The sequence below is a fragment of the Besnoitia besnoiti genome, chromosome II (assembly GCF_002563875.1).
Source record: "Besnoitia besnoiti strain Bb-Ger1 chromosome II, whole genome shotgun sequence".
Classification (NCBI taxonomy): domain Eukaryota; phylum Apicomplexa; class Conoidasida; order Eucoccidiorida; family Sarcocystidae; genus Besnoitia; species Besnoitia besnoiti.
The window spans coordinates 2642177-2662132 of NC_042357.1; the positions used below are offsets into that span (position 1 = coordinate 2642177).

General features: G+C 57.2%; 3 protein-coding genes across 3 annotated transcripts; 1 reads left to right on the forward strand and 2 right to left on the reverse strand.

The window, feature by feature from the left end:
* Window positions 1-3007: 3007 nt before the first annotated feature.
* Window positions 3008-4324, reverse strand: BESB_037260 (deoxyhypusine synthase; the record flags this gene model as incomplete). The annotated part of the gene is made up of 1 exon (XM_029362312.1): window positions 3008-4324. One exon carries the CDS (start codon window positions 4322-4324, stop codon window positions 3008-3010), a length of 1317 nt encoding a protein of 438 aa, XP_029221277.1.
* Window positions 4325-5766: 1442 nt separating this feature from the next.
* Window positions 5767-13185, forward strand: BESB_037270 (ATPase, AAA family protein; the record flags this gene model as incomplete). Its single annotated transcript, XM_029362313.1, has 11 exons — window positions 5767-7004; window positions 7249-8011; window positions 8631-8777; window positions 9168-9260; window positions 9620-9734; window positions 10122-10221; window positions 10658-10907; window positions 11567-11628; window positions 11948-12035; window positions 12217-12431; window positions 12816-13185. 11 exons carry the CDS (start codon window positions 5767-5769, stop codon window positions 13183-13185), a joined length of 3441 nt encoding a protein of 1146 aa, XP_029221278.1.
* Window positions 13186-17356: 4171 nt separating this feature from the next.
* Window positions 17357-18052, reverse strand: BESB_037280 (SAG-related sequence SRS34A; the record flags this gene model as incomplete). The annotated part of the gene is made up of 1 exon (XM_029362314.1): window positions 17357-18052. The coding sequence occupies one exon, from the start codon at window positions 18050-18052 to the stop codon at window positions 17357-17359; it is 696 nt and encodes a 231-aa protein (XP_029221279.1).
* Between the last annotated feature and the right edge of the window lie 1904 nt (window positions 18053-19956).

The following is a 19956-nucleotide window of genomic DNA, read 5'->3' on the forward strand; positions in this document are numbered from 1 at the left end:
TTTGATGGCACCCCACCACCACTGGCACCACCTTGGTGTGGCTGTCGTCGACCACCCGGCAGTGTTCGCTGTCGTGCCCAGGCAAGGTCACCTCCAGCCGGTCGAAGCGCTCCGCCACTGTCAGAAGACGTGACTGTCGCCCTCGATCTGACAGTTCAACACAAGTTTAACAAAGGCACGCTCGCGCTGAACACGTCGATAATACACGAGTGCTGCGATTCGTAAGCGAGAGCCACAGGCATGTCAGCATTCGTGCTTTGAGCCTTGCGCACTCTGTGGTATGACAGGATACGAATTCTCAGTGCATGGCGCAGATGCCGCTCCGAGGCTTTGGAGCGCTCTATCGCGTGGACTCGCTCGGAAAGGCGTAGCCAGGCGCCGCTAAATCCCGCTGTCGCTCACCCCGAACCCCACCTAGTCTAACTGGAAAAGACAGTTCTCCGTACCTGCATGGCACTTCAAAAGGCGCGCAGGGACGAGAGGTTGCCCAGCCGAACACGAGAGCAATGAGCACTGGTCCACACGACCAAAGACACAACTTCGACTGCATCTTGCAGGGTCATAGCTCCTCTTAACGGGCCGCGGAACGTCGGTGCGTTTCGTCCTGCTTCACATCCTGGGAAGACCCTGGGTCAGGCGCGACCTAGCGGCTTACAAATGCGAGGAAACACATGCAGCCTGCGGTTTGTAGTCCTCAGCCCTTGACCGTTCGGCGGGTAAAAACTTGCACTCCTTCAACGGATGTGGGGTAGGAGACCCCCTCTTGAAGTCTGCGGCGGCGGCTATCCCGGCTTCGTCGTTAACCACTTGTTTCTAGATACAGTAAGTGCCCGACGGGGGACGTAGGGTGGGAAGGGCCATGTACTTTCTGGACTACCGGAAAGGTCATCCTCAGTCTGTCTCCTAAAGGTTCCCTTCGTGGCAATGCGGACGCGGGCCAAGAGCTCTGAGCAGGCCTATTGCTTTCTCCTTCATTTTGGGCATGCGAAAACGATCGCCCACTCCTCACACAGTTGTTGCACAACTAGCGGAATACACGGTGAAGGGTGCGTTTATGCTGGTCGCTACTGTCAGGCCAGCGTGCGTCCGTGGCCGGAGGACAGATTGACGACGTAGTTTCTTGACTGATAATAGACGCATTCTTCTTTTTAGCCTTTGCACACGGGCCGCTGGGCTGCTGGCACCGCACACCATTTCGTAGGCGAGTAGCCTCCGAGCACACCGACTAGCATGCCAGCCAGTGCTACACGGTGCGGAGAGACCTGTCAACGACGGAAGCCGAGCGCAAGAGCGCCGACGCGGCATGCGGCCCCAAATAACCATGCTTCGGTGAGGACTGTCTCTTCGGCACTGTCCGACCGTACGACTCCCGGAAATATATTTTAGAAAAGACCCGCTACCGAGTGTCCACCAAGTTTTCAACTCGGTGGACCGCTCTGTAGCGTTCGCCCTTTTCAATCGCCAGCTACAAGAAGCTGAGAGGACGGGTGAGTGGAGCGCCACGAGCGAGGCCTTTCTAGGCGAGTTCTCTGTAGACGGCTAGCAGATTCCGTCTACCCTACGCGCATGGCAGCGTTCCTAGATTCACCGCTGCGCCTACTGCTGTCTGCATCCGTCGGCGTACCTCGAACAAAGCGCCACGCTTACGCAAGGCAAGTAGTACTTGGTGCGCTGCCTCCCAGTGACTGAAGCGGGACTTCATGGGCGCCCAAAAGCACGTAGCTCTGGCCCATGAGTAGACCCGCTTGAGTCTGGTCGGTGCGATGGTACCCCGCCACGAGGGAGAGACACGAGCCGGTCGGAACTCGGAAGTGTCGTCACTGCGTGCAGTCCTGCTGCAGAAAGAGAGAAGAGCGGCGTTTTTTCCTATATGCATTTGTTGTCTCCCGTTTCCCTTTCCAGAAATCTGCAGTAGGCGTGAGAGAAGCGCGTAGGGGGTTCGGGGCTGTTCTTGATTGTAAAACCGACGAATGGTGCGACGCACGGCGCAGAAGAGCACCGTGTGGGCTGACGCGGCGAAGCGGCGTTCGCCTTCCCTCCGACAATACTTACGACAGCCGGCAACCACAGCCAATCAACCTCTCCTCGAGGAAGGTGCAGAGCTGTACGAAACAAGCAGCGTGATTGTGCGGTGGGTTCTGAATAGCGACGGCAGGGTCAATCTGCCAGCCTTTGCGAAGCACAAAAAGCGACATAGCACGACTAGGAGGTTCTGCGTGTGCAAACCGCAGCGCCGCTGCCAAGTGGGGTCGGCGCTGCTGCATCCTGCGCAGCTAATCACTGCCCACTAGAATAAACACGGAATGCGTTAGGCGTCCCGTGCTGCTTGCGTCGCGTACAGCCCCATCCACTCAATGGGAGTGCCGCTTCCGCTAATCTGCTGTGCGCGTCCAACGCCCGTTATGCCGTGCTCGCTGAGGCTACTGCCTTTGTCGAGAAGGCATACGTGTGTCACAGTGAAAACGCCTCGACGAGTTATCCTACAAAGTATGCTCGCCTTCTCATCACGCTTGAGGACATGTGCCGGTCGCGTGCTGCAAAGCATCGGCTGTCTATCGGGCCCATCCAGGTGAAGCGAAAGAACTGCTTGGCCGGAGGGAGTGGGGATTTTGGCACAGTGCGACTACGCCGTGGCGATCATCACGTGTGGCCAACGGCGTTATGAACACACACAAGACTGTGTTGTCATCCAGTACAGAAAAACTTCATTCACTGACGCAGGTGGAGTCGACCAGGTCTGGGCAACAGAAAATGGCAAATGCATGCACATTGCGAGTGTAACGGTCCCTCTTGCTCATCCGTTCACAGCCTGCAGCAAATCTGCGGCAAACGAGTTCTCTGTTACTCCACCTAGCGACTCTTCCCACCACTGGCGTCTGTTATTTGATTCCTGCCAGCAGCGGCTCCCTTGGGGCTGTGCGCGTCTGCGCTAAACTTCGCGGTAGATCACTCGCGTCTCACTTCCTAACTGTATATACACTGCTCCACTGTCCAAAAGGCGTGCGCGTCAGTTCTTTTTCTTCTGCTCGTGGAACTCCTTCGCGAAGGTGGCGCCGACGACGAGGGGGAAGAAGACCGTGGCGTCACCGTGAACTTTCACGGGCTTGGCTTCGGTCGTGATTTTGCCCCAGCTGACGGCCTCGTCGGGGCGGGCGCCAGAGTCGCTGCCGTCGAACTCGGATCCAGTGTTGATGTAGACAGCGAAGTCTGCGCCGTTTCTCATGAGGTTGGCGTTGCACGTGTGGTGCTTCGGCAGTCCGCCACCGAGAATGATCATGCCTGATTTCCTGCATTTTGTCGCAATGTCGTTGATGCTTCGGATATCTTTAACAATATCGACGATCAGCCCTCTTTTGCGGTAGCTGTGGAAGTACAGGTTGTCGCCCAGCGAGCCGTCGGTGAGACCAGGGCAGAAGACCGGGATGTTGTTCTTCGCACACCAGTAGAAGACGCTATCCTCATTGTTGATCTCTTCTCCGAAGCGCTTGATCATGGCAGATGGTGTCCATACGGCGTCACTCGTGCAGAAGTCGGGGGAGCCCATGTTTTGCCGGATCTTCGCGTTCTGCTCCTGCACCATTTTATCAAGGATCGGCTGGATCCAGTCCTCAAAGAGGCAGTAGTTCGAGTTCGGGACGAGGAGGTTTCCAACGCGGTTCCAGCCCTTCTCCCTGAGGTCGTGGCCCTTCAGATGAAAGTCGCCCACGAGCGTCGGCGCGAGGCACTTCACGAAGTCCTCTTCAACGCCGCCCGCCGAGGTGACCAGGACGTCGATCAGTTTGTGCTTGCACAGGAACCGGAAGACCTCGCGCAGGCCAGAAGAGATCATGTTGGAGGTGAAAGACATCCAAATAGTGCATTTGGTGTTTTTCCGCTTCTCCATGTCCTCCCATTCCGTGCCAATGTCGTCTTCCGCGATCGGTTCGTCGGAGAGCCTCCAGGCCAGCATGCGCTTCACTTCGCGGATCGCGCGGCCGAGCTGAGTCGCCTGAAAGCCGCTATGTTCAAAGCTGTCCAGCAGCGAGTCGAGGTCCCGGCATTTCTCGAAATCCACGCCCTTCGCCACGAGCGCGTCGTCCGGGGGCGGTGCCGACACCACCAACACGGCATCCGTCGCCAGCGCCGGCGGGCGGCTCGACTCTGTGGTGTATGTGGACCCGAAAACCTTGGGTACATTGGAAGACGCGGCAGTCGAGGAGACAGAGGAGGTGTTTCCTGTCGTCTGGCAACACACGCCGGAGTCGCATGCAGCCGCAGCGCGGCATTCGCATGAGGACTGCGCCTTCACGCCGCACTCAGCGGCCGAGGATTGCGACAGTGGCATGGTCGGAAACAACCAGGGGAGAAAAAGAGGATACGGTGCAGTATCTGTGCAGTTTGCTTACCACATGCAATCCCACGAGCTGCACGTCGATGCCCGAAACGCACGCCAAGGGGAGAGCGGGCAAAGACAGGGGGTGGCGCCGCGAGGCGAGCGACAGTTAAAAAAGAAAACTGAAACGAGAATCTCCTCACCACACCGTTCCAGAGAGACAAGCACCGTGTTGACTTTTCATCTCGGCGCGAGGCGCCTCGCATGCGGTCTGCTACCAGCGCGCATGCCGACACGACCCCACATGCAAGTCCAAGACCTTCCCGTTGTGGAAGCCGCGAGGCGACAAGACACAGCGATAAAAAAAGCGCCTCCGCCGCAGAAGGCCACGGAAGGAGAGAGTGAGAAAAGGCCTCGTCAATGGAGGACGGCGCTCGCGCGAGGAATGGGCTCGAAGAGATCTCTCGATGCCGCGACTTAAGCAGAATCCGTGTATACATCTAGCTCGGACTCGACACTCGGTGGCGGCGCTGCTCGGCTGGTCCGGGGTCTCTTCGCGGGCGCCTTCAATGCCATCGTGTATCGCTTTTGAGGCACTCCGCACTGTAGGAATGCCTCCTCCTGCCCTGTTCACCCTCCGTGGAGAAAGCGAACAACAGGAGGGATGTGTAGTTCATTTCTCTCGCGCGTTTGTCGCTCACGCAACCGCAGCGCTGGGTTCGCGGCCCGCCAGGCGGCGCAGGCGCGTTCCCCCGTTCCTTTCTGTCACTCCCATCTTCCTCCTTCTCCTTTCTCGCTTTCAGCGACTCTACTCTCTCAATCAGCTGCGGCTTGGCGCCTCTCCCTGCCTCTCTACCGTGATCTGGATGTCTTCTAGCCCCTTATGCGTCGTCTGCGTTCTACCATTCAGGCCCTCGTTCGCCGCCTTCTCCTAGTGTACCTCCTCTTCTTTTCTTCTCCCCTCACCGAATTATCCTTCGTCCTTTGTCACTTTTTTTTCGCTTCTTTTTGCGTCTCCGTAGCGCGCCTCTCTCCCGATGGTGCCCAGACGTCCTCACACTCGACGAGCATCGACATCCAGTTGACGGCTGAGCCCCTGAGGCGTTTAAATGCACCTGACAGAGACAGACAGCGCACATGCTGTCGGCGCAGAGCAAAGAGAGCTTGCGGATCTGCGAAGGGTCGCTGCAACAGGAGGGACGCTCGATCGCGTGAATCAGCGCTTGTTTCCGCGCGTCGATTTCCACCAAAGGCCGTTTTCTGTCGCTGCCGCTTTCGTTGCTTTCGTCGCTTTCGCCGTTCTCCGTCGGCCTTTTCTTCTGCTGCCTGCGCTGAGCTCTTTTTCTTCCCTTCACGGAGGCGTTTCTCTCAGGGCCAGAGGCTGTCCGCTTCTCGTCGTGTCCACGCGGGATTTTTCCGAATTTTAAACTCTTTTTTTCATTCTTCCCAGCACCATGCAGTGCCGAATCGACGCGTCTCTAAGCGTGTGGGCTTCGGCCCCACCGTCGACCGCCTGCGCGGTATGCGCGTCCTCCGCGACGCTCGCGCAGTTCGGCGCCTTCTCCTCTTCGTTTCGTCTCCTTCGCCGCGCGCGCGGCGCCTCCTCCGACGCTGAGGGTCGTGCGCGGCGCGCCGCCGCCCAGTCCAGTCACTCCGCGGCGTCTGCATCACCGCCTTCCTTCCTCTCTCGCGCGGCGGCCTGCGCCGTTCCCTCTTCAGCGCCGGGGGCCTGCGTGGTGCAGCTTTTCTGCGCGGAGGAGGATCTGCCGAATCCCGTGAAGCTGCCGCTGAACAAGTTCCTGGCTACCGCCGACGTGTTGTTCTCTCTTGGCCTGCTCGCGCCTTCGGCCGCCTCATTCCCTGCGGATTCGCGCGCGTCGCTCGACTTCCAGCCTCTTCCGCTGGCGATCCCTGCCGCGCCGGAAGTCACAGTCTCTCTGGCGCACGCGCCTGGCGACGAGGGCGCTTCAGACGGATCGGCGCGAGCGGCGTCCACTGCGCGCTCGCGGGCAGCTCTGCAGGGGCCGCCGGCAGCCTGGTGGGAGGAGCTGATTCGCGCGGCGGCTGAGTCGCGGGCGTCGAGTGCGAAGAGCCAGGCGCTGTCTCCGGGCGCTTCGCAAGCGGCGAGCCTAAGCGCGGGACCGGCGGACAGCGACAAAGGCGGCGGGAAAAAAGGCAGACATAAGAAGAAATCCTGCGCCGAAACCCCCGCCTCCTCCTCTTCGTCTCCTTCTCCTTCGCCATCGTCCTCCTCCCCATCCTCTTCTTCCTCTTCTTCCTCTGGCTCTTCGGGGAGTTCGTCGTCTGTCGCTGCGTCGCTGCAGGCCTCTCGAGGGCTCCTGCGGTTTCTGAGCGTGGCGCTCCACGGCGTGGCGGGCGTCAGCGCGCAGTTCCGGTCGCTGACGCTCCAGGGGCACCCCGTAACGCTTCAGCTCTTCGCCTCTCCCGGCTCTGTCACTGTAGACGCGGCAGCCGCGCAGGCTGAGTGCGAGGCGAACTCCTCGGCGCGTTTTTCCAGTTGCTTCCGCGTGACGCGCAGCACTCAGATCCGCTTCAGCCTCCAGCCTGTGCAGGCCGGCGAGAGCGCAGAGAGAGTGGAAGGAGAGGACGACCCAGCGAAAGGCGCGAGAGCGTCGCCTGCCGCAGGCGATTCACTGGCTACAGCGGAGAAGCCTCGAGGCGGCTTGGCTCGGTAAGGGTAGACTGTGCCTCTTTTTCTGGTTTCTTCCGCGTTTTCGTTTTTATGGCGTCGGCGTGCGCGTAAGTGAGTGTCTGAAAGTGTTGGCTGCTGGCCGCGCTCGCTTGAGGTCGTTGGGCGTCAGCGGCGCTCTGTATGAGCCGCGGTTCTGCCGCCTCGCTGTCCCTGCTTCTCGGCTCTTTTTCGGCATGTGTCACCTGGCGGCGTTGTGCTTTTCTGTCTCCTGTCTTTCGGTCAGCGTGGGCGGTCTTCACCGCGTGCTGAGCGAGTTGCTCTGGTGCCTCGTCCTCCCGCTGCTTCGCCCCGACCTCTACGGCGCGTACGGCGTCTCGCCCCCCAAGGGCGTGCTGCTGCAGGGCCCACCAGGGTCTGGCAAGACTTTCCTGGCGCGTGCGATCGCCGAGGAGATCCAACTCATCGCGGACGAAGTAAACCACGGCGAAGGCGCGCGGGCGGCGGCGCGCGCCTCGGCGGCGCCCGACGCGAGCTCGCCGGTTTCTGCGGTTCTCCGCTCGCTCGTCCGCCTCCCTGGCGCCGCGGCGCTTCAGAGTCGCCCGCGCGCCCTTCCGTCCGCGGACGCTGACGACCCGACTGTCCTTGTGGCCTCCGCCGCGTCGGCGGCGGCGTCGCCCTCGGCCTCGCCCTGGGTGGTGCCGCCGCACCTCGAGCTCGTGAACGCGACTGACCTCATCAGTCCAGTCATGGGGCAGACGGAAAGGAACATCCACGCCCTCTTCGAACGCTGCCGCAGGGAGCAGCGGAGGCGCATCGAAGAAGCGCAGGCGGAGGCCGCAGCCTGCGCAGAGCGCGCGAGACGGGAGCGCGGCAGAGAGGCGACAGCCGCGAGTCGCGAGACCCCTGTCTCCAAGTTGAACGCCTGCGAAGGCGGACTGGCGCCCGCAGCCGGAGACGCGCCGGCGAGGCAACTCGTCGGGGGCGGAACTCTTCTTTTCATCGACGAGATCGATGCGATATGCCCCAGGCGCGAAGACGCGACGGAGGTGCGTCATGCACTGCGCTCGAATGCAAGGGTCGGAGGGCCTCCTGGTACCGCGGGCGGACGAAGCGGCCTTCGGCGGAGCTCACGTGTGGTTGATATATCTGTCTGAACTGAGATGCACATGTGGGCACAATCGATCCTCGTACGGTGTGTACCTGCTTGACTCGTCAGTGTAAGCAGAACTGTAGTTTATCAGGGCTAAAGTAAGCACATTCCATAAAAACGATACACTGCAGAAGCCTGGTTTTCTGTTTTGCTGCCAAACCTGTGCTGGTGTCCGTGAAGAGTCGAGTCGTCATGCACGACGAGCTCCACGCGTAAAGCAGTTGCCTCTGCATGCGTCCCTCGTCGGCGTCGTCTCTGTCATCCGTTTTAGGGGGCCCTTGGAGTCTTTGCTCTGAATCCACACTCAAGAACCAGTTTCTTTCCTCCTAGCCTTTCGTGAACCTTCGCTGCTGCTCATTTTTGGTGCACTTCGTTTGTCGCTGCTGCGTCTCCTGAGTTTGGCCGCCCTCATTCTGGCTCGCGTGGGTCTGTTTCCTCGTGTGAGCTGACTTTCCGCGCGAAGGCGCTCTCTTTTCGGCATGGCTTCGTTGCCTCTGCTTGCTCGACTACTGCAGGTTGGGCGCCGCGCAGTGTGCGCGCTGCTGGCATGTCTAGACGGCGTCGCCGCCGACGGGTCGCTTTTCGTTCTCGCGGCTACCAACTACCCCTACCTCCTCGACGACGCCATCCGCAGAGCGGGCAGACTGGAGCGCGACCTCGAGGTACCGAATCCTTGCGCATGTGCGAGCTGTGTCAAGTCCGCGAGACGCGGCTGGGCTCTGGGCGGAGAGCAAAGGCCACCGCCACGGCCTCGACCGGGCGTGCTGTGACGTTTCGGCGCGCCGACGTGGCTGGCGTGTGTGTGTCCTTCGAAAGTGCACCGAACCGCACTCGTCCCTGGAAGGCCGTCTGCCACTTCTGTCTCAGCCTTTTCAGGGGTGCTGTGCGTATAGCTTTGTCGTGAAGCCGGTGGTGATGTCTGCTGGCTCGCGACCAGGGAATCTGCTCGCGATGCAGCTGGCGTGGCGTTTCTTCTGCGCCTGCCGTCTCGGCTGCTTCCCCGTGTGCGTCAGCGTCCCCCTGTTCTTTGCGCGTGTGCGCTGGATGTGCAGGTCGGTGTGCCGACGGCAGAGGAGCGCCACGAGGTCCTGCTGAAACTGCTGCAGACGGTGCCGCACAACCTACAGACGGGTGACATCGAAGAGGTGAGGAACCCGAGCCGAGTGTATGCGTCCCAGCGCGTACGAGGCCTCGTCTATCCGAAATCCCCAACTACTGGAACAAGAGAGAGGCGTTTTTTCTTAAACACTTATTTATCAGCTGTGTCCCGCGCCTCAGGCTGCTCTTGGGCAGCCTGATGCGCAGGGGAAGCGGGGAAGCGGTGGAACCACAGCATGCAGCAGTTTAGGGAGGAACCGCCGGTGGCATGCGAAACTGAGTCTCGTATCTTGTCGAGCTACCTTGGCTTTGCCAGCGGCCGGAACCCTCGTGGTGCAGTGAATCGCACCAGTTCTAGAGACGACTGCCCACGTATATCTGTGTTTGTTGCGTTTTATGCGCGCAGCTATCGGGTCTCTGTCAGGCCTTCGTGCCTGCGGACTTGCGTCTTCTCGTCACGAGCGCCGCGACACAGGCGCTGAGATGGATGCTCGCCGTCGATGCCGCGACTTCGAGTGAAGGTACACAGATGAACTTTGCTAAAAAAACTCCAATTTTGATGCACATCTGGCTGGTTTTTTCTCGTCTCTTTTGATACCTTCTCTAGTTAGTAGCAAAGAGCCTTTACGTCATTACGTCCTTTTTTCCCTTTTCTTTCGCTTCTTTCGGATTGTTGCTGTCGCTCCGCGGCTCCCTCGCAGGGGGCCTCTGGGCTTGCGCGCTACTTCCGCGCGCGTTTTGTGTATCCGTCCGCCCTGTGTCGTGGTGTTTCAGAAACACGTGTTGCGCTGGGTCGTCGGTAGTGCTGTTGCCGTCCGCGTTGGCGAGTGTGCGTGTCTCACGCATGAGCGCTTCCGGCGAGTGGGTTCTTTTCTGCGCTGAATTTCCAGCGGCGCCTGGCGACGCAGGCGCGGAGAAGAACGACGCGGTCTTAACGATGCAGGCAGGGCCAGAGGCGAGACAGCCCGTCACGATGAAGCACTTTCGCCGGGCACTGCGGGACGTGAGGTGAGGAAGGGATTTCTCGCTCTCCGGGGATGCGCTGTTGGCGTTGCAAGCCCCTCCGTGCTCTGTACTAGCGTCCTCTTCGAGCGTGTCGCTCTTCGGCACGTCACCCCCAGGGGACGATGCACGGACTCTCGCGCACGCCTTCAGCCCTGGCGTCTCCCTTGAAATCGCTCAGCGGGCGCGTGCATCGGAAGCACACGCCTGCGTGCGCGATCCTCCGCGCGGACGAAACGACGAGCCCTTCTCTGTCTACATCTGCGTATATTGGGCGGGCTTTGGTCGTCGCGGGTAGGAGCCGCGATTGGCGCAGAGCTCACTGGGCTCCTCTGTCGGGGTGAGCCCTGTGCCGCGCGCGGCAGATTCCGAGTCGCCTTCTCTTCTTGTCTTTCCCTGGAGTGTCGCGCCTGGTCCCCGTATCTCCCGACGCCTGCCGCAGGCCGTCTGCGCTTAAGTCCGTCGCGATTGAGGTTCCGCACGTGAGGTGGGACGAGATAGGCGGCTACGCAACGGTGAAGCAGACTCTTCAGGAGTGCGTGGAGTGGCCTCTCAAGTTTGCCGATCTCTTCAAGCAGCTCAAGGTCGCGCCTCCCCGCGGCGTGCTGCTCTACGGGCCGCCGGGCTGCTCGAAGACCATGATGGCCAAGGCGGTCGCGACCGAGTCAAAAATGAACTTCATTTCCGTCAAGGTAGGACGCAGCGAACCCACGCTCGGGGGCCGCTCTGCAGGGCGGGCGCTTTCGACGAGCCCAGACAGACAGTCTCGCGTTCCCGCCCTAGAGTGCCCAGGAGCCCGTCTCTCCGTGCGTGATGAAACAGTGCGCTTGCGCTTGAAGCACGTCACAGGGCGTTTCGAGAGTCGAGCGTGGAAAATCTCGAGCGATTCCAAGGCTCGAAGGTGGCGAACTCGACCCAAACTGCCGGGGTAGCAGCACAGAGGGGACTGGGGGGGGGGGGGGGGGGCAGAAACGCGTCCAGGGCGACTTGCGGGCTGTGTGACTTCACAGGACGCACAGAGACGGCGTGATGGTGAGTGCATGAGGTTACGTTGGGTCGATGTGGATAATTCGCAAGCAGCAGAACCCCAGGCGCGCTCCCAGCGGCTGTAGATAACTCATCCGTTTCGCCTTCAGCCGTGGTCGACGCCCAACGTGCGCCGCAGCACACGCATGTCGCTGTCTCGAGCGCGCGGGTTCCTTGGCGTGCTGTTGCGGAGTGCTGAGTGGTGTGTTATGGTATTATCCGCATGGTTAGTCGGATGCTGAACTTTGTCTGAGTCGCGAGGCTATCCTCCTGCGCGCGCAAAACGTCTTCGGGCTGATTTTGGTTGTCGCGTTGTTGTGGACAGGGACCGGAGTTGTTCTCCAAGTGGGTGGGCGAATCTGAGCGCGCCGTGCGAGAGGTCTTCAGGTAAAGCTGACGATTTATCTGCGAGGCGGCAGACTCGTCTTCGCTGTAGATGTCAGTCAGAGAGATCTCGGGGGATTGCCTGTTTGTGGTATCTATGAGCGGGGACAAAACAGGTCATGTTTTGCTGCTTAGCGTGCCTCAAAGTGGTGTTCCTACACGCACCGTGAGGAGCGTCCTCAGCCAGTAAAAAACACCCACACGTGTCTGTCTGCAGCCTCCTCCGCCCGACGGTCCTTCTGCGAATTCCCGCACATTCTTGGGTTCCCGGTGCGGCGCCCTGCTGAATGCCTTTCACGTCTGTTTGTGCGTTTGCCGTTAGGAAAGCGCGCCAGAACGCACCGTGTGTGGTTTTCTTTGATGAGGTTGATGCCATGGGCGGCGATCGCGAGGCAGGAGAAGCGGGAGGGGTAAGCTCACTGCGAAAGGCAGTGCACGTCCAAGTCAGGGCGAGAGAGTGTCAAGGAACTGTAGCGATTTTTCGCGGGCGTGGATTAAGTCAGTTATTTTCGTTTACGGGCGACATGTGGTGGTGCTAGTTTCTTCCGTTCGGCGGCGTGTGCGTCTGTGCGTCGGTGATCCTCTTCACAGGTGGATAGTCGCGTGCTGAGCCAGATGTTGAATGAGATGGATGGAATCGGGCCTGTCCGCGAGGTCGTTGTGATCGCCGCCACAAACCGCCCGGACCTCCTCGACGCCGCCCTCCTGCGGCCCGGCCGCCTGGATCGCCTCGTGTATGTGCCCCTACCTGACTGGGAAGCCCGGCGGGAGATCGCGTTGAAAATGCTAAAGACTATGCCTGTGAAGTTTTCTGGAGATGTGCGCAGTGACCCGCACGGCACGGGCAAAGAAGGAGCCCGCCGTGAGGAGCGTAGATCTCCAGGTTTTCTAAAAGAAACGTGTGAGCCTGTGGGGAAGCGGGGCGATTTGTCTAAGCACGTCGGCGCTGCCCGACAGGGGGAAGCCGTCCGGTGCGAGAGTCCACGCTCCGCCGCTCCCGTAGACAGTTCTCCTCGAGACGTCAAGAGAGAGGACACTGAGGCGCAAGCATGCAGAGATGTGGACGGCAGCGCCACGGCGGTAGGTGACGAGGAACGGCGTGAAGTTACGCGGATGGGTAATTCCCTACGAGCAGCTGGCGGCGCAGTTGAAGGCAGTTGTCCGTCTCAAAACAGTGACATGGGCGGCAGAAGTCCACTGGCGGCGTGTGCAGATTGCCTTGCCAGTGCGACCGAAGGGTACAGCGGGGCAGAGCTTGTCATGGTTTGCCGCGAAGCGAGCATGGTGGCGGTTCGGGAGGCTGTGGCACGCTGGTCAAACAAGCAGCTGCAGCCCGCCAGCGCCTCCGATTCCTCGAGGAATGCACGGGAGCGAGTCGTGGGTGCGACGTGTGCAAAGCGAGGCGAAGCGAATGGGAGCGGCGAGGGCGACGTGTTCGTAGATGAGCGCCATTTAATGCTTGCGCTCTCCAGAGTGCAGCCAAGGACACCGAAGAGCCTCCTGGAGTTTTACGAAGCGTACCATGCTGACTCATGCCGTCGGGGCGGCGGGGGTCGCTAACATGAACAGGGACGGCTGTTTTGCGTTGGTGGAAATCGAAGCGAGTGAACGGGAGTCGCTGCGTTCGCAGTGCAACTTGTGCACGTTATTGCTTGGCGCCCTGTGGCTAGCGGCGACGCGCAAAGTCCTCAGGGCAGGCCCTTCTGTTGGCTCTGGCAAATGCCAACCGTGAACCTGACTATTCTCTCAACAGGTCCCCTCTCAAAGCTAACTCGAGGCGGGCGTCCTCAATGCATTACAGACGGCCCCTGTGTGTCCTCCCTGACCACGAGTGTAGCCGTCAGCGTAGCGTTGTCGTTTTTTTACGGGTGCAGCTCATCCTCATGCAGCGCTGTGGTCAGCGGTGGTTTACTATCTACAAGATGGATGCGACCCAACTTCATGCCCCGAACGCGCGTAGGGTCACGGAAGACACGATTATACCAAATCTGCTCCACGCGTAGGGAGGATTGAGCACCTCAGCTTTGGTAGTTCGGCACACGGTACAGTACTGACTGCAGCCGCAAGAGAGGATACTACATCCATGATACACCAGCCCGCAGCGCGCCAGCGACACACTGACGTTGCCTTCTATAAAACGAACTCGACCCAATGACAACCCTTGACAGCCACAGCAGTCTCCGGGCCTGCAGGGACAGGACGATGCGTTTCTCTGAGGTGCTGGAGATATTCTCGCTCTGGCTGTGCACGTTAGCGCTCACAATTCCCCATGTGAGAGTGGAAGCTCTCGATGCTGATGCCAGTGCACATCCGTGCCTGAGCACAAAAAAGCAAGTCAGCGCTGCCCGCGTCACCAAAAAACCGTGCGTCGGGATCTTATGCACTTCTGTTCGAACTAGCAGTGGATGGCCCCGGAGATCCGGCGCGCCAGATAGCAGCGTAGAAGGTCTAACCGCCGAGCCAGTGCTCGACTTTACGAACTGCAGAGGAGCTACAGCAAAGTGGTTCCCACGTATGGCAATCTCTATACCAGCGCTACCAATGACTATCCCACCAACAACACGAAGCGGCCAAGACGGTATGCGACATCCGCCGGGGAGCAGAGGTCTTCGGGGGTAAGGAGGAACCGTCAATGCTTCAGTAACGAATCTCCAGTAGGGCTTCAACACGCAAGGAGAATGCGAGCGGTGCCGAAGGTGAGAAAAGCCGTTGCTGTCGGGTGACTGATATTATCAACGCCGGATGTGGCGGGCGGTGCCTCGGTAGTGCTCGTGGCTCGCTTGTTGGGCCCGTTCCGGACTCCGAGTTCGAGGAGGCGTCGTGCCAGTTACAGTCCCCGAGTCTGACGGATTAGTTGTTCCAGTTGCCGTAGGCGTTGTCGTACGCGTAGAGGTTGGAGTAGTGGTTGCAGCTGTTACAATTCCTTCCACGCTGATGATAATCTTGCACCCCTCTGTGCCCCTGACCTGTCTGCGATTCCCCCAACGAACGTGCAGTAATTCCTGGCCTGGTGATTGTGTGACGCATTTGTAGCAGAGCATCTGAGGCTCGTCAGGCGCTTTATCAAACTCCAGCGAGTAAACTCCACCCGCTGCGCTACTCACTTTCACACCGGTATCGGATGGCCCGTGCAGTTTTGCGCCGGGATTGGGTTGTATTAGTGCAGTATCAGCTGTGCACGATTCCGCATTGTAAACTCGGTTGGAGTCATTTGGAGCTAAAACGAGCTGTTCACCGCATCTGAACTTTAGCGGTGTTTCAGGAACCGCTGGAACTCTTTGGTCTTCGGATATACATTCTGTTGGAGAGGCTTCCAGTTCTTGCGTAACCGTGAGGCTTGAGGCAGTGACAGACCATGGCGCTTGCTGATAGGAACAGAGCACGAACGCGCCATTATCCGCATGTTTGTGTGATGGGTTTCGAATCTTATCAGGCCTGGGACGGGATTCTTGATAAGGCGGTACCTACCCTGAATAAGATTGTACCGAGTTCCAGCACAAGAATCCCAAATATAACGGCAGCCGGTTCGCCAGCAGTGTGCGCCAAAGGATGTAGAGGACGGAGAGGGCTGTGGTCGTGAGGCAGTCACACGCTTATGAAGGGGAGATCGTATGGGGTGCAGCGCGAAGCTGGCGGGACGCGCATTCAATGACTGTGACTGGGAAGAGATCTGCATAGTGGTATTGACTGAGTTGCGGAGAACCTCATTTGCGGCGCCTTCAGGGGCTTTTGTCAGCCGACCCAGAATAATTAAGTCCCGGGCACCATGTCCTCTGATGCTATTCGCGTGCATGCGTGCACATCTCGCGTGTAGAGGCAGGAGTATAGGAGCTGCAGTAGGATTGATGTATTTGCGTTCCCGTCCTCACGTGGCATCACGATCATAGGAGAGGTGCTCATTCACACAGAACAGTCAGTTGGACACTTCGAAGAGTGCCTGAGTCCTGCGGCACACATAGAGCATGCTGTTGAGCTTATATAATGGCCCTGATACTTGTAGTCTTCAGACGGACGGGCAAGAATCCTCTTTATCTCCAGAGCCGTTTGAGGAGCGGTAGAGCCTTAGCTTCATATAATGGTGAATGGTGCCAAAGCTCACCCGCGATAAACCTTACTAGAACTGACCTAAATTGAATGTACACCAATATTAATTATAAAACATTGCAGGAGGTGGACGGCTGTCGGCAGCTCCTGTCGTGAGATGTCGGATTAAATCCCTCTATTAGTGCTACCTTACCTGTTTGTATCTGTGACTTTATTAATATTTTCATTATGCCCCTGGAAGCTTTAGAAGGAGGTGCAGCTGGAGACAATGCCACAGAATTTAAAGTAGGGGAGGGAATATAGCATATATTCTTGGTAATGGCATCCGTTACAAGACCGTACTCTTGTTTCAGTAAGGGAAAGAAGGGCCGAAGAAGTGAAAGAGCCGCTTTTGCATTCGTTTCCGTCGCTCAGGCACCAATCGTGCGAAAGTTATCTTGATCAGCGTCAGGGTGTTCACCGCGTTGGAAAAGCACCAAGTGAGTACGAAGGTGCTGTTCGCGTAAACCATGCAAGCCATCAGTTGCTTCGTTTCCAGAAAGGGGAGAACCAGTAATTACAGTCCAGTGGTCCGCAGCACGAGCCAAGTGTGCTGCTGAAAACGGCCGTTTACAAGGACTCGCTTCGCCCGCCACCGGCTGTTCAAGCGCCTTATTTCACCACGGAGACCAGGTCCACCGGTAGAGAGTTGCACGGGAGTCACGCTCCTGTGTGGGGCCCAATACATTACGATATCGGTACTGCTTCGACAAAATGTGCGTGAAGCGCAGGATACGAGTGCCACACGAAAGCGTACCGGAGGAATCCCCGTATCCAGCGCGTCGTCCCCACGCTGGAGACGTGTGTATTTTATCGAATGCTAAAGTTGCTGGGCTCCTACTGAATTGTAGTTTTTTTATAACTGCTATCCATGCACTCAAGAATGGAATGAGAATATGAACGAGCAGACCATTCTAGGAAGGGCTCTTCGCCGCAGGAGTCTTGTCTTTTCCAGCTCGAGCAGCCTATTGCAGCTGCACTTTTCCGTTGTACGGGTGGCGACAAAACAACATAATGGCTTGAGGCTCCCCAAGAAAAAGGAAGCTCTTCCTACTCAAACAGTGTACCTGGATTTTCACTCTTAAAGGAGGAACGTGGAACGCTCAGATGAACACGTAGTGCTACTAGTGTTGGCCAGCCGTATCCTTTTTCTCCTCAGCTGTATATGAAATGTACACGTCTAATTGAAAATAAACTCTCGTTAATCGGCCTCCGATTAGCAAACCATAGCGGCCCCCGCCTGTTCGGATTTAATTTGTTTCAAATGCGTTCGCCATGCTTTTAGCGGTTTTGATCTACGTTCTACAGTTGTGCACACGGTATAGCACAGGCGACGATCCCGCAGAACCTTAATCTTGCGGAAGTATATGGAGTAATGGCGTTCTCCTTCAGTGGCAGCGTATACTCTGGCAGGTTCAGAAATCAATATAACACGCCCCCTCATATACTGCGAGGAACCAGTCGCGTTACATTTGCAAAACCCAATAACGAAGAATATGCGGTGATACGACAGTCGTGACGGCCAATCGTCGCAGCGAAAATGTTGGCAAGTGCCCGTTTTTCGCATCCCGTAGAGGCAGTCCTCGCACCTCCTGTATTTAGTCGAATCCCCATGTGATTGCCGCACGTCTTCTTAAACCCAGAAGGATCAGCTAGGGAAAGGTGGCACGATGACGACAGCAAAGACAGCTGTCATTGCCACTTGAGATGCGATCGCCCCCGACGTTGTTGGTGGAGGAGCCTCAGTTGTGATCTGCGAGTCGGATTCCGTTGCTGTAGAGTCCGTTGCACCGCTTGCAGTAAAGTCTGTGGGTGGAGGTTCTTTCGTCGTATTCAAAGTCCCTTTTACAGTAATAACAACTCTGCACTCCTTCTTTGCTTGTGCAAGGCTGGATGTCCCGCGCATGAGAGCGGCAGAAAGGGCTACCGGCTCTATATCCTGCTCAATGCATTTGTAGCAGAGTACACGCAAGTCATCGGGTGCCCTTTCCATCGCCAGTGTGTACACACCCACTGGCGCCTCTCTATGAGTTGTGCGTCCTGTCCTGGTCGGACCTGTGAGTTCGGCGGTCTCGATAAGTTGTTTCAGAGATCGCGGATTGCTGCATTCACTCCCCTCGTAAACATAGTCTGTGTTTTCAGGGTCCAGGACGAAGTTGCTGCCGCACTGGAAAGTAAACGACTTCCCAGGGGCTGCTTCGCCTGTTTTTACTCCGTCGCCACATAAAAGCGGACCTGTTCCGAGGCTGCCAGTGCTCAAGACAGCAAATGCATTGAGGCATGGAATGGCAAATGTGACTCCAAACAGGGCGACAGCCCTGAATGTGAACGTTGTATGCCTCATCTTTGACGTCATGAAATAATGGATGCTGCAATATTTGACAACTCGACAACCCACCATTGTCTGCAAAGTTATATCTGTAGCCGGATACATCAACCCTCAGAAACAGTCATCCGAGGGATGCACCTCTCTGATTCCACTGGAGGTGCCAAGGTAAGGGGGCAGCTTACCACCATTGGGGCCCCACGCACGCACGAATAGGCGGACGGCCGCCCCATGCGCTTGAAAGACTACGCAGTCATGTTAACGATCCCAAGTAACGTGATTTGCTTTTCCGACCTCTGCAACTACAAGGTTTGATAGATCGTTGGGCTCAGCATGGCACAGCCCTTTATCGCGGCTGGTGAGGCACGAATAGATGCCTCACTCCGACAAGTCCATGAGGTAGTAGACGAACCTGTCGTCGCACTGAAGTTGCCTGGGTACGGACTAATATTGACAAAATCACACAGGTAATAGCAGAATATTTTCCTGCACCACCCTTTTTGGACAAAGCAAGCAGCTTTGTGTTTAGTTCTTCCACTGCCAAAACTGGATCATGACACAGGAACACTTCTACCGGGAGGTGCTGTATTTTCAGGTGAAATTACAGTGACAGTCACGCCTCCACTAGAGGCGACTTAGCACGAGTCGTGTGACAGTGTCTCACGGCTTCGAAAGAGGTTTATTCGTGTGGCGGCAACACGCACATGAGGTCGGGTGCTGTGTCCAAGATTCCTTGGCCAAAAGTGATAATTCCAGCTTGAGTAATGCAGCATGGTGTGAGCACGCTCTCCTGAGAGTGGGTGCCCCTCTCTGCCTGCTGTGGGCAGAACAACACTCTCAAATCAACCGCTGGGTCTTTCCAGAACCACAGTTGACACTCACACACTGCACGTGACTGATACATTGGCCAAGCATGTGCTTGTATATATGTATGTATGTATGTATGTATGTATGTATGTATGTATGTATGTATGTATGTATGTATGTATGTATGTATGTATGTATGTATGTATGTATGTATGTATGTATGTGTGTATGTATGTATGTATGTATGTATGTATGTATGTATGTATGTATGTATGTATGTATGTATGTATGTATGTATGTATGTATGTATGTATGTATGTATGTATGTATGTATGTATGTATGTATGTATGTATGTATGTATGTATGTATGTATGTATGTATGTATGTATGTATGTATGTATGTATGTATGTATGTATGTATGTACGTATGTATGTATGCCTGTGCATATATACAAATGCAACCTTGTATAGGCGGGCTGCCATTAAGTTGTGGTGGAACTCATGCGGCATCGAATCAAGCGAGCGTGGGCCCGCGGTGAAGCGTCTTGCCCGGTTTTGATGGCCGCTCGTGAGGGATCAGGAGTTTTCGTTTCCCGCTGCTCGAGTCGCCCCTGTCGATTCTGTGCAACCCATGCCTTTCTTTTTAGGCAGACGCTGTTTCGAACAGGAAGTTAAAAAAGGAGTGATACATACGTGGAACCGTACCGTTTCCGATTAACTGGGCACTCGTAGAACTACAGGCGGAGCACTGTACTCCAGCGCGGCTGACGCAGCAAACTCCCTCTTACCCCGAAGAAGAGCTAGACGAGCTGCCTTCGACTTCGCAAGTCTTGCCTCAGACATAGTAGCCGGCTGCGGAATGGGTCGCATTGTTGCAAAGAGCCCTGCAGTACCAGTCCTCAGCACTTTGTGTTGGCTCCTCTGCTCAACGGATAAAGGTTTTCTTCGAGGAATGCATCAATATACATTCACCGAATACCGTGCCCACCGAAGGCCTTAGCGAACGTGGCCCGCCTTCAACGAGGCAGTGGAAGCACTGTGTCGCTCAAAGTCTTCAAAACGACCGATGAAGCACGACGATCGCTGCTAAGTTTTAGGTCGATAAAATGCGTCC